At 40.9% G+C, this 12226-nt stretch overlaps 1 protein-coding gene across 1 annotated transcript in view; it reads right to left on the bottom strand.

The window, feature by feature from the left end:
* Window positions 1-12226, bottom strand: part of ADAMTS18 (ADAM metallopeptidase with thrombospondin type 1 motif 18) — a 117183-nt gene that overhangs the window by 67563 nt on the left and 37394 nt on the right. The window contains exons 4-7 of the mRNA XM_075008734.1: window positions 7774-7973; window positions 6183-6266; window positions 4447-4606; window positions 4196-4301 (exon numbers count right to left, since the gene is read on the bottom strand). Of these exons, the coding sequence (XP_074864835.1) occupies window positions 4196-4301; window positions 4447-4606; window positions 6183-6266; window positions 7774-7973 (550 nt within the window). The remainder of the gene's footprint in view (window positions 1-4195; window positions 4302-4446; window positions 4607-6182; window positions 6267-7773; window positions 7974-12226) is intronic.

Here is a 12226-nt window from a genome sequence, read left to right on the forward strand (position 1 = left end):
GCTTGCAGAAATTGAAATTTAGTTTTACAGTACAGCACAAGGAACGGGACAAAGAAGGTCAAGTTTCAAGTGGAATCCAGTGTGGCAGGGCATCAGGGGCTCAGGAACTTAAATAAACTCCCCCTTCCCCTCTCACACACTGCCAGTATGCAAACACCAGCATATAACGTCAGCTTCTCAGCTCTCTTCATAAAAAGTTCTCTTTCCTGCAATTCAGTTTGCTCATGAAACAATTATCATCTACCAGGTATTTGGTGGCCCATGTGAAATAAGGCAGTGAGATCATTCCACTGCTCAGAGATTACTATTTTCCTAACCTCACAGAACCTACTGCAATTGCTAAGCAAATGCAACATGACTGATGTGGACTAAGCTGTGCTAGTGGTGAATCAAACTCTCTCACAATTACAAATGGACATGTTAAGTCTGCAAAATGAGTCCATTGGTGTGGTATTAGCCCCACTGAATTCAATTAATTGAGGCCAGAATTTCACCCCATTTGTCTCTTTTCCACTTACAAGACTTTGAATCTTCATAGTCACTTACAGAGAACCTTCATCCTGCAGCACTAACATGAGGGGGTAACCAAACATATTCAACTGCAGTGAAATATGAATCATCATGAAATTGAGGTAGTGTGTCTAATAGACAGAGCACTGGCCATAGGGTCAGGAGACCTGTTGTATTTAGGCACATCTACACTCAATGGTAAACTCAGGTCTTAGAAGTTGGAATTTTCAAACACGTTTCCTCATGCACCCTGCATTGTAAACTTGGGCTTACAATTGCTGGGCTCTGGTCTCATGGTTGTACTACTGTATCCATACCACAAAATGACAAGGCTTGGACCTGAGTCACAGTGGAGCGTGGGCTCTGATTCACTCACACCCCAATTCAAGTCCTAGGACCCAGGGACTAAGTCCTTGCTAACCTGAGTGAGACTGATTTGTGTGTGGATAGAAGGGAGGCTTAGGCTCAAACCCAAGTGAGAGCCCAGGCTTAGAAAGCCTCTGCCACTGACCCAGTCTGAGATGTTGGGTCCTTCTCCTTTCATTGTTCCGCTTTCCCACGCAACCTGTTGTACATCTTGTCTGTTTTGGCAGTACCTCTTTGGTGAGGAGAGTGATTTTACTAGATGCTTTGATGTGTTTCTAGGCAATTACGCCCTTATTTGAATACAGTCAGTACTACCAGAGTATAAATAATAACAGGTAATAATAAAACCTCCATTAAAATGCTCAGTGTAGAATTTATGACTACACAAATGTTAATAAGCTTCAGCTCTTTCTGTTTCTCAACTTTATATTTCTTTTATATACGGTACATCTGGGAATTCCAGTGTGTTTTGAATAGAAATTTCATGGTCTCCTCCTTCAGTTGGTGGACTGGTGGGTTTTGAGCACATAATGTGTGTGTGCAGGGGAGGGAGAGAACACTAACTGCTCAAATGCTGTAAATCCATGTAGGCCCATCAAAGCCATCACACCACTTCTGCCAGCTGAGAATCTGGCCCTGCTGAGAAATATTGTTCACTCATCAAATGGACAAAAAAAACCCAATTGAGCCAGTATTTTATTAATAGTTTGTGGAAGAAAATGTAGTTCGCTTGCTTTGCAGCCAAAGAATCCACAGATTTAACGCTCAGTGACACAACAGACCATCGATTCCCCAAAGAGCTATTACAAGCTCAGATAAAAACATAAACTATTTAAAGAAGACCATAAAAATGTACAGCAATAATAGCTGCTCTCCAGGAGCCAGTGTGATCTACTGAGTGTAAAATACGCAGAATAAGAAATCCTTAGTTTAATATTTTCATAATAAACCTTAACAGGTCCAGAACAATCACACCAGTTTATCAGATACACATGGCGTGTTTTAATGAAACCAGCATTTATATTAAGGACCATTAGGGATGAGAAAAGCAGCAGGTTTGGACAGAGGTCTGAACTTTCCCTGCCTAGGGTTACACTACAGAGATCTGTTGACAGAAGTCACTGTCGGAAGAGATTTCTCGACAAAACTTCTATTGACAGAGTGCGGCCACACACAAAAGGCAAATGGAAGAGCACTCTGCTCTGTCGACAGAGCAGCTGGATTGCTCGGCTGCTCTCTCCACAAAAGAGGCATCCGGAAGCACAAGAGATAGGGCTGCCCATTGTTCTGGATGCCCTGCGTGTCAAGAGAAGGCCCCCACTGTTCCCAGAGCATTCACACAGCTTTATTGTCAAACTCTCAACAAAACAAATTTGTTATGTGTATGTTCCACCTGTTTTGTCGGCAAAACTCACTGGTGTAACTGTAGCCCCTGAATCTGGAAGTTCACTTGAGAAAAAGGAGCAAAACCAAAGTTCAGTTACTACCTAATTGTTAATAAGATCACCAGCTAAGGATTCTCTGCTTCCAGGAACCACTGCTGCCAAATTCTGCTTTTCCCAAACAAAGCTCTTTTAGGAACTTGGATGAATGACAATAGGGAAATTTTTCTACCTGCTATTGCAAAGTGAAACTGACAATCTTTCCAGAGCGCTGTATGTATTTATCTTGGAAAGGCATCCTTCCTGTCAGGATGCAGAAATGCAGAAGTAAATCAAAGAAAAGCCAAAGGATATAAAAATTAGAAAAACTATGGAGATGACAAGCAAAACTTATCAGAATTACAAATTTATTATTTAAAAGAGTGAAGAAAATTAACAGAAAGGAAAGAGAATTAAAACATGAGAAGAAGAATTTTAGAACATGCCAGGAGCCTAATTCGCCTCTCACATTTGGGAGTATCAGAAATAACTTTGCTGAAGTCAAAGAGCTGTGCTAATGTAAGTGAGGAGGATCAGCTCTATATATTACTTGGTACCATGGACATCACTGGCAAAACTTCCACTGATTTCATTAAGAGACAGATTATTTTCTAACTCCTTGTTTACCTTCAGATGTACAGAAACCAGTGAAAAGGTCACTCATGTAAATATTACATCATAGTATATGCTGTAGAGTGTATTTATACAATGGAAACTAATTCAGTCATGCAGAATCACAGGTATTCATGTAACAAAGGAAGAGCAGATTTCAGTAGTACTACTACTGACAGATGAAAAGTTCTGAATAGATGCTCTATGCCAACATCTAAGAGGATGGAAGATCAATGGCAGGCACCTAATGTTATTGGCTGAAGATCAGTGGATCTTAGAAAACTGGGGCGAAATACTACAGAAATCAAAGTCCAGTGGAAATACCTGCAAGAGGGGGACCAGTGGCCTAGGAACCTCTATAAAGAGTACCTTCCACCAAACCATCCCACAAATGAAGGTTTAAGAGGCAGAGGAGGATGGTAAGGAAATGGTTTCTAAACCCTGTGAATACCAGGACCATTTAGGACAGAGGCCATTAATCGTACACACAGAGGGACTATTCCTCCATACTGCTATCTCTTGTCGCTCTTCCTTTTATCTCAAAAGCCAGGCAGTGAATCACGCACAGGAACAAGATCTCCCTCCCTGGGGGTGCAGACTCACGGGCTACGCCTACACTAGCAAATTCTTTTGGAAAATCCAGCTCTTTTCCAAAAGAACATGCAGAGCATTTACACATAAAATTGAGTAGAGGATCATGACTTAACTTTGGGTGATGACATATCTATTGTATTCTAACAGGACACGCACAAAAAATGGGAACTGACTCCAAGAGTTCGAACAGTCCCTGGTTCTAGCCACACAAATCCCCTCTGTAAATCATCTACCGATTTTTCAGTGGGGTAACATAATTTTTCATCATTGCAACAAATGTTCAATTTCCATTCATTGATATGTTTATCTGTAATATTGATATAGGAGGGAGAAATTTTCTATAACAGTGGTTTCTAACCTTTTCACGAGCGTGGACACCCAATTTCCCACCTGCAAACTATTCAAAGATCCCCATCAATGCCAATTCTAGCTGCTATGTACACTTCATTAAATGAAAAAGGAAACCACAACATAACCACAACAGATTTTTGGACAGCAATTAATAACATTATTGGAAAATATTTAATTTAGAAATAATAATTGAGTGTAACTTTGCAGTTTATTTAAAACTTGTCTTCTATGATCTTTTTTATTTATCTTTTATTATTTTCACGAGTACCCTGCAATATCTCTTGGGAACCACTGATCTATAATATATATAGGGGGAAGAACTCACAAGAAAAATAGCTTACTTGTGCCCGGATTCATGGGCAATAGTAAAAGCCAAACCAAGTCCTGTATCTTCATTGATGGTACAGCTACGGTATTTACTGCACATACCACTAATAGGAGCAAAGCCTGGAAGGGAAAAGGCAGAAGAGATGTAAGATACCTCATTGTCAGACATTCTCCCAGCTACAATACCCAAATTTCCTTTTTCTAATAATCAAGAGACCGTCAGTTGATATTCATAGCTTTTACAGAGCATATTTTCTTACCATACCTAGAGTGTCACACGGTTCATTCTTCCAAGAGCAGATATCAAATCCTGTAAGCAAGATGGCATGGTCGTGACGCTTTCCGTTCTTTCCCACCAGAGCAGATTGCCACTGGCAAAAGCTATTTAATGACTGGTCCGCATGATGGTTGATTATTAATCCACCCTACAGATATTTCATAGACACAGAAATAAGATGCTTCTAGCAGCAGCTGAGGAAGGTGACTGAAGAAAGGAGAACTGGGCATGGGGTTGGTGGAAAAGGAATAACTTTAGTTATACGATGAGATGTTATGAAATGTCCACTCTGCATTTCCTGTCACTATATATTTGACACACCTACTTGAAATGACTATTTTAAGTCAATTTATCGATCAATCATAATTATAAAAAAAAGATGAAGAAACTCAGAACCACGGATATTTTCCAAGGCAGGGATGGAGGTTGGGTCCCCAGTTCTCTTTGACTTTCACAAGGAATTGGACACCTAACTTTGCTTTTGGAAATCACAGAATCCTTGGGCTGGAAGGGACCTCAGGAGGTCATCTAGTCCAGCCCCTGCTTCAAGCAGGATCAACCCTCACTAAGTCATCCCAGCCAGGACCTTGTCCAGCCAGGACTTAAAAACCTCAAGCGATGGAGAATCCACCACCACTCCAGGCAACGTATTCCAATGCTTCACCACCCACCTGATGAAGTAGTTTTTCCTAATATCTAACCTATACCTTTCCCTCTTCAACTTCAGACCATTAGTCCTTGTTCTGCCATCTGACACCACTGAGAACAGTTTCTCACCCTCCTTGTCAGAGCTCCCCTTCAGGAAGTTGAAGGCTGCTATTTAATCACCTCTAAGTCTTCTCTTCTGTAAACTAAACAAGCCCAAATCCCTCAGCCTATCCTCATAGGTCTTGTGCTCCAGACCCTTAATCATTGTTGTTGCCCTTAGCTGAACCTGCTCCAGCAAATCCACATCCTTCTTATACTGGGGGGCCCAAAACTGGACACAATATTCCAGATGTGGCCTCACCAGTGCCGAATAAAGAGGAATAACTACTTCTCTAGATCTGCTCGAAATGTTCCTCCTAATGCACCCTAGTATGCCGTTAGTCTTCTTGGCTACAAGGGCACACTGTTTACTCATATCCAGCCTTTCATCCACCATAACCCCTAGGTCCCTTTCCATTGTACTGCTGCTGAGCCAGTCGGTCCCTAGCCTGTAATCCCTCAATAGTATTTCAATAGCAAGAGATTATTTATAATTCTTAAACTTTCATAGCAATGTGAATGCTTTCATGGCTTGGCCTCCCCATTTGGAAATCATTTCACTTGTGAACTTGGGCCCCTTTGGTTTTCACTGGGTAATAAGCATGAGGTTCAAGTGTCTTTAGTTCTCTTGAGTTGGCTTTCTTAGGAAAAATTCAACCTAGCAGAACAACTATGGAAGGCAACAGCCCTTATAAAATATTTGAGGATTCTAGAGTAATAGTTAGAAACACTGAAGTACAAAGGAGGAGTTAATTAAACTCCTGGTTCTTTTATTAAAATAACTAGGAGCAGTTAAATATAGAAAATGTGTCAAAAGTTCCAGTGATGCCATGTAATCTCACACTTGACTCTTGTAGTTTAAAATGTCTTGACAAGCCCTCCGGGGAATTTCTTTTGTATAACTTGGTCTTGTTCATATGTTTCCTGTGAACAATGTCAGATATACTCTGCTACAAAAGAATAATGACACCACTTACGGGTTCTTGTTCCAAAAGGAGAAGACTCACAACGATGATGTTTATGTCACTTCCAATTGTTCCATCTTTAAACAGACTAGAAACCTGCATGAATATGTAGGAGACAGTAATACAATAAATCCATAATACAAACAGACTAACAATAACTAATGAGTTTTCATGACCCAACTCTCAGTAAAAAGAACTCAGCACCTTGCAGGATTTGTCTTACCTCAATCTAGCGGTAGTGTTCACATAGAGCCCAACAAAAAGTCCATTGAAATTAATTCCCACTGATTTCAATGGGCTTTGAATCAGGCCCCAGTTCTGCAGTATAAAAGCTGTAGCAGGTAAACTGTTCACATTTATTTAATATTTTAAGTCAGTGTTTCTCAACCTTTTTTATAAAGTACCCTGTTTCAAAAACCAAAATAAAATATAAATACCCTCAGAACCTACCATTTTCAGACGCACAATTTTTTTTCTACCATTGCAACACATTTGTTTGAACAACTTAATTGTAACTAGTTGGGTGGAAGAAATTTCCTATAGGCAATAAACTTGCCATCGTACTTAGGATTGTGCCAAAAGGATGAATAAAAAAATTAGATGAACATAAAATAAGTCCAATTTTTTAAATTCATAAATAGGTTGAGAAACACTCAGCTAACATACCCTACGGAAGAGCTCTACATACTCCCGATGGTTGAGAGCGTACCCCTGGTTGAGAACCACCGCGTACTCCCGAGGGTTGAGAGGGTTACACATACCCCTGGTTGAGAACCATTGTTCTAACACATCTAACACTCCCTACCTGAGTCTCCCTGAACAAAAGCCAAATATAAGAGGCTACAGTGGGAATAGGTAACTTCTTATCTGTTAAATTATTCTCAAAATCCTCTTGTGCCTGCCCTGACAAATAATTCCTCTTCCCAGTAGAGGGAAATGGGAAGTAAAGCAAAGTTCTTCTGATGGGGCAAAGCAGACATGCAGAGAAACAGGAGCAGAGTCTCTTTTACTGCCCTGTATTGCCCTGCTTACATTGCAACTCTAGGCATGCTCCTTCCTTATTTACTCTCCTATTTACAGGTGGGTGGGGAATAAGAGAAGTATGGGGAGTTTTGGCTTCACCCCACCTTTTCATCAGCCTGAGTAGGGATGAAGTTACTTCTTCCCACTTCTCCTTTCAATGGAAGTGGAGAAACAGGAAGGAATTTGTGATGACTTGAGTTTGAAGTTTCCTGTCTGCTCCATCAGCTACGCATCACTCTTCATTCAGAATGGACTGTAAAGCTACAAATGGGCCCTTACAGATACCATGAGCAATACATAACTGCACTAAGTCTAAAAGAAACTACATTAGCAAAATAATTATAGCTCCTAACTCCACCCACACCACAAAACCAGGGTGGGATGTCTAGGCTGGCACACAGGGACTTGCAGAAATCAATTTAACAGGCAGAGTTTTTCGTACTGCCAACTTTTGTGAATTTATCATGAGTCTCACCAAGTCAGGTGTTTTTTTAAAGCCCCATCTCCCGTTTGTCTTGTAGGTTTTCCAAAGATGGAGGGGAGTACAAGCCAATGGCACTTCAGTTACACCAGCTCTTACCATGTTCATAACTGTTAAGATGTATGTGGTTACATTGTCCTTGCCATGCTTTTCCAACATTTTTTTATCTGCTACAACAAGCGTTTCAACATTCAGACTTCCACTTTTGGGGGGTTTAATAGCAGATCTTTTGAACCTTGCTGTACTTCCATATTCATCCGATAGGATGTATGTATCCTCTGTGGGTGGCTTAGGTGTGTCTAAAGAGAAACAGAACGCAGTTTTGGAAAAGGTTCAAAACAGGCCATTTTTATGACCCGTGTGGTTAGATACCAAAGCACCAAGGGACTAGAGACCTAAATGAATTTACAATATTGTGCAAGAGCCAGATATTGATTAATATGCCCTGTATGATGCTGAGTTCTTTTAACAGATTATTAATTAACATCTGATTCATTCTTCTTTAAGGAAAAAAACTCAATACAATAAGCAATTCAGAGGAAAGAATTAAGCTAGCAAAATGAGTTTCATGTGGTGTAGAGGAAAATACTCTGCATTTCTGCATGAATAGCTGTATCCTATTTGACCATTTTGTCACCTTCCTGCACTTTGCTGCATTAACTGCAAACATAACACATGGCCCAGATTCTGTGTCCCTGAATAGTTGCGTCAAAATAAGTGCAGAAACTAGATATGCTGCAAAAGCAGCGTGCCTGTGTGCCTGTATTTTGACTGGCAACAGCCCTCTGTGGAGATTCTCTCAACAGATTATTCCTGCTTGGAGCATAATATTCAGAGGTGGGAAAATAATGGCCATGGCTGGGTCAGAAGCCATGTAGATAAATGTGTGGCCTTACTTCCTAAGAAATAAAACTTGCCATGCCTTCTGTTTGTATCGGGAGGGACTACAGAATTGACCCTTTCTCTGGGTTTCGACGGAACTAGAATTATGGCAGAAAACCTTTGTTACACTTGTGGCTTTTCTCTCATGAGCCGCTGTGCAACTGGCAACCAGAACACAGCCCGCTGGTCACTATTTGAACATACCAGTTAGATATCAACAGCAGTTGTCCTCATAGATTTTTACAGCAAAAGGTATGGAACATGACATAAATGGCAGAGCCCAGATAATTACAAAACGTAACAAGAACTTTGGTCTAGAAGTCCTGCCTGTGACTGTGTTTGACAGTTACTCCAACATCAGAGCTAGGCTGCCACCTACTTCCTTCTGGGTCACATGCAGACACCAGGAATCCAAGGGAAAAGGGATGGAAAGTAGGAAAGTTCATTTAGATCCGTTGTCTGCCCCCAAATCAGTTTCCTTCAAGGGTCTTCTAAGGCAGGCCATCTCACAACTGATGAATGTAAGTGCAGATGAAGCTTTGATCTACAGCCTGCCAGTGTGTGGAGTTATACTTACTTAGTTGCTACTTAGACTGTAAATACTTGGAGGCAGGAAGTGCCTTTGTGCTCTATGTTTGTGTAGCAAGTAAGTAGGGCTCCCAGGCACTATAAATACTACAAAATAAACAGTAGTAATGGGTGCTGGATTGGTTAACATTCTAAGAGAAAATCCTGTCGGCATCAACAGGTAGCAGATATAAGTTGTTTCAATGCAGTATCCAGACTGATTATTTCATTTATTTAGAACTATGTTTAAGAACACAGATGAATATATTGAAGATGTCGCAGTTATACTATCAATCAAGAATTATTATCTTGTTAACAATTTAGAAGAAGTTTCCTCTTGTGAAAGCAGGTAAAAACAGGCATCACCTACCAGTGAAACACAGAGTTCACTTCCAACATACAGCAATTCCTTGTTTAGAAGGCAGTACAAGTGGCTTGCATGTGATTCACAAAAAGTCTCCTTTGTATTTGCTCCTGCTGTATGTGGCTCTCATCAGCAACACTGCCCTGATACTCATCTCGCCTTTGCACCTGCTTTACTGGCACTAAAAGTCATTAAGAAGAAGGTGCTTTTCTCAGGTATGACATGCAACAGGATATCATCAACTCTTGTACTCCCAACTATTTAGACTGTGATGAGATATCTGAAAGATAGCCAGCTAGCTCCTCTCATGCTTATAAGATGCATGTTCAATACAGCTACTGAAGAAAGTTTGAAGGCTTAAGGTTTAAGTCTTCAAGCATGTACCTGTACCAGCAGCAATGTCCTAATGATCTCTTTTCCCCACATTGCAAAAGTGGATTGATTCTCGGTTTGGGATGACTTAACCTTGTAGCATAACCCATCTTTTAATGGGATGCTTGTTGCACTAAACAAAACTTATTTGGAGGCTAAAATTTTTCAGGCCAGTTGTCTACACGAGACTGAAATGTTTTCAAGAGATTCAGCTAAAATGGTTCACCTGCTTGCAAGAATGTGGCTAAAGAAAAATACAGTTTCTCCTACAGAAAAAAACCCTGCATAACCAGGCCCTCTGAAGGTGGGTAAGGGGAGGGTGCAAAGGGTGCAACTGTCCCAGGACTCAGCCTTTCAAGGGGGTCTGGAGCTCAGGCTGCCATTGCTACTTCAGCAGCAGTGGTGGCAGAGCTCCGTGTCCTTTGAAGTGTCAGTAGCATCACTCCATGCGACTCTGGGGGCCCAACACCATGGTCCCAGTGGGGTTAAAGGTGACTGCCCTTTGCCATACCATTTTGGCCCTTACCCCCCAGCTGCTGGGGCATGGAGCTGGGCCGCCTCCCACTTTGCTCTGGGGCCTGCGGTGGCTGTCAGCCTTGCTGTGTATAACCATGTCATTAAGAAACTCTAGAGCCACCACAATTTGTTGGAGTAGGTACACTGCCCTTCTGCCAGTGATGTGCCTTTTACTTGTGCTAACTTAATTCACACACATACACACCCCTTTACGGGCTTCAGTTGTAAGATCACATATTTTACCACAAGATCTCTGCCTCATTCAGTGCCCTTGGATGGGTCTTCTCTGGATTGTATAATGCAAATGTGTCATTTGCTGCAGCAGTTGAAAGATTTAGTTAATACATAGTACATTAATGTAGTATGTGTTGGTAGATACTGATATAGTTGCACTCCCTCTCAGGGGTTTCCTCTTTTTTGAAAGTTCAGATATGACAACGCTACATGTGAAGGAAGAAAGGCTCACTGATCAGTATTTTAGCATATGGGTTGGGAGAGTTCCCTACTCCACTACAAATGCCTTCTGCAACTTTTGACAAGTCAACTATCCTCTACAGCTCCTATAAAATGAAGACAACAGTACTTTCCTACCCCACATGAGTGCTGTGAGCATAAAAGTACTGAACACTGTGAAGTGCTCAGGGTACTAGAGTAATAGGCACTATATAAGATAAATTGGTCCATGTGAAGGAGCCTGGGACTGACTCTCTCTCTCTCTCTCTCTGTATTATAGCCATTGTTACCGTGTGGGTTTTGTAATCCGTGAACAACCTTCAGAAAATATCCCTGATGATCTTGGAAAATGAAAAGGCCATCAGCTAATGGAATATTCCCCATTTCACTTTCTGAAGTAGTCCCTGCTGGCTGCCATTCACATTGGTCTCTGATGGTACAGCAATAAAAAAAATTGACTGAAACAGGACAGCCTCAGTTTGTCCAGGAATTTTGTCCTGGACTTCTTAGACTAGGGGAGATTTAGGAGGAAAGGGGAAAGAAAGTAGCAAAGAGACCTACAATGCCGAAGGAAAACATGAAGTGACTGAAAATAGAGACTTCTCAATATTTAAAAGGGTAATTCTCTACCAGATCAACATTTTCCTACAGAATGCTCAGACTTCCACCACTTCCTTCTTCATTTTCTTCCCCTCCCCCATTTTCTTCTCTTCTTTATTTCTCTCCTTCCTTCCTAAGAAAAATACTTTATTTTCCCTTTCAAAAAGGGAATTCTGAACTCAAGCAGGAATTGGACAGGACATATTTTGGCTGAGGCAAGTTTTTCCATCACTATATTCACTTGTCAGGAAGCTCAAACCAAAGCTTCAGTATCAGCTGTCAAACAGAATCAAGTGAATGTAACAAGTACAGCTATAGGATTCTTGAAGAGCTCCTAAATAATCTACAAGCTGAGGGAGGAATAGTATAATGTAGTTGGTAGGATAATGCCATTTCAATATGTTATTAAAAAGCGGTTCCAGAAATTTATTCAAACAATTTACTTGGGAGGTTCTGACTGAATCACCTCATTTGCTGAGAACTTCATTATCAAATGGTGGATTGTGAAAGACCTCTTTTCCCTCTTTTGCTAAATCAAGGATTCTTAATGACTTCATCTTCCAGACTAACTCATGCTAAGAGCAAATAGAGGAGGGAGCTAGCACTGATAATTATACAGAAGAGGCAGTGTTAAACCAAAAGAAGGAAGGAAGAAAGGAAGGAACTGAACACCACATTCCTAAGAAAGTCATTCACTGACTTATGGTAGACTTATGGTAGAACTGTAATAATAGTGAGGGACAGTGCTATAAACTTACATACATAACCCATCTCCTTGCATCAATCTCCCATTTTGGC

This window comes from Carettochelys insculpta, chromosome 14 (assembly GCF_033958435.1).
Source record: "Carettochelys insculpta isolate YL-2023 chromosome 14, ASM3395843v1, whole genome shotgun sequence".
Taxonomy (NCBI): Eukaryota; Metazoa; Chordata; order Testudines; family Carettochelyidae; genus Carettochelys; species Carettochelys insculpta.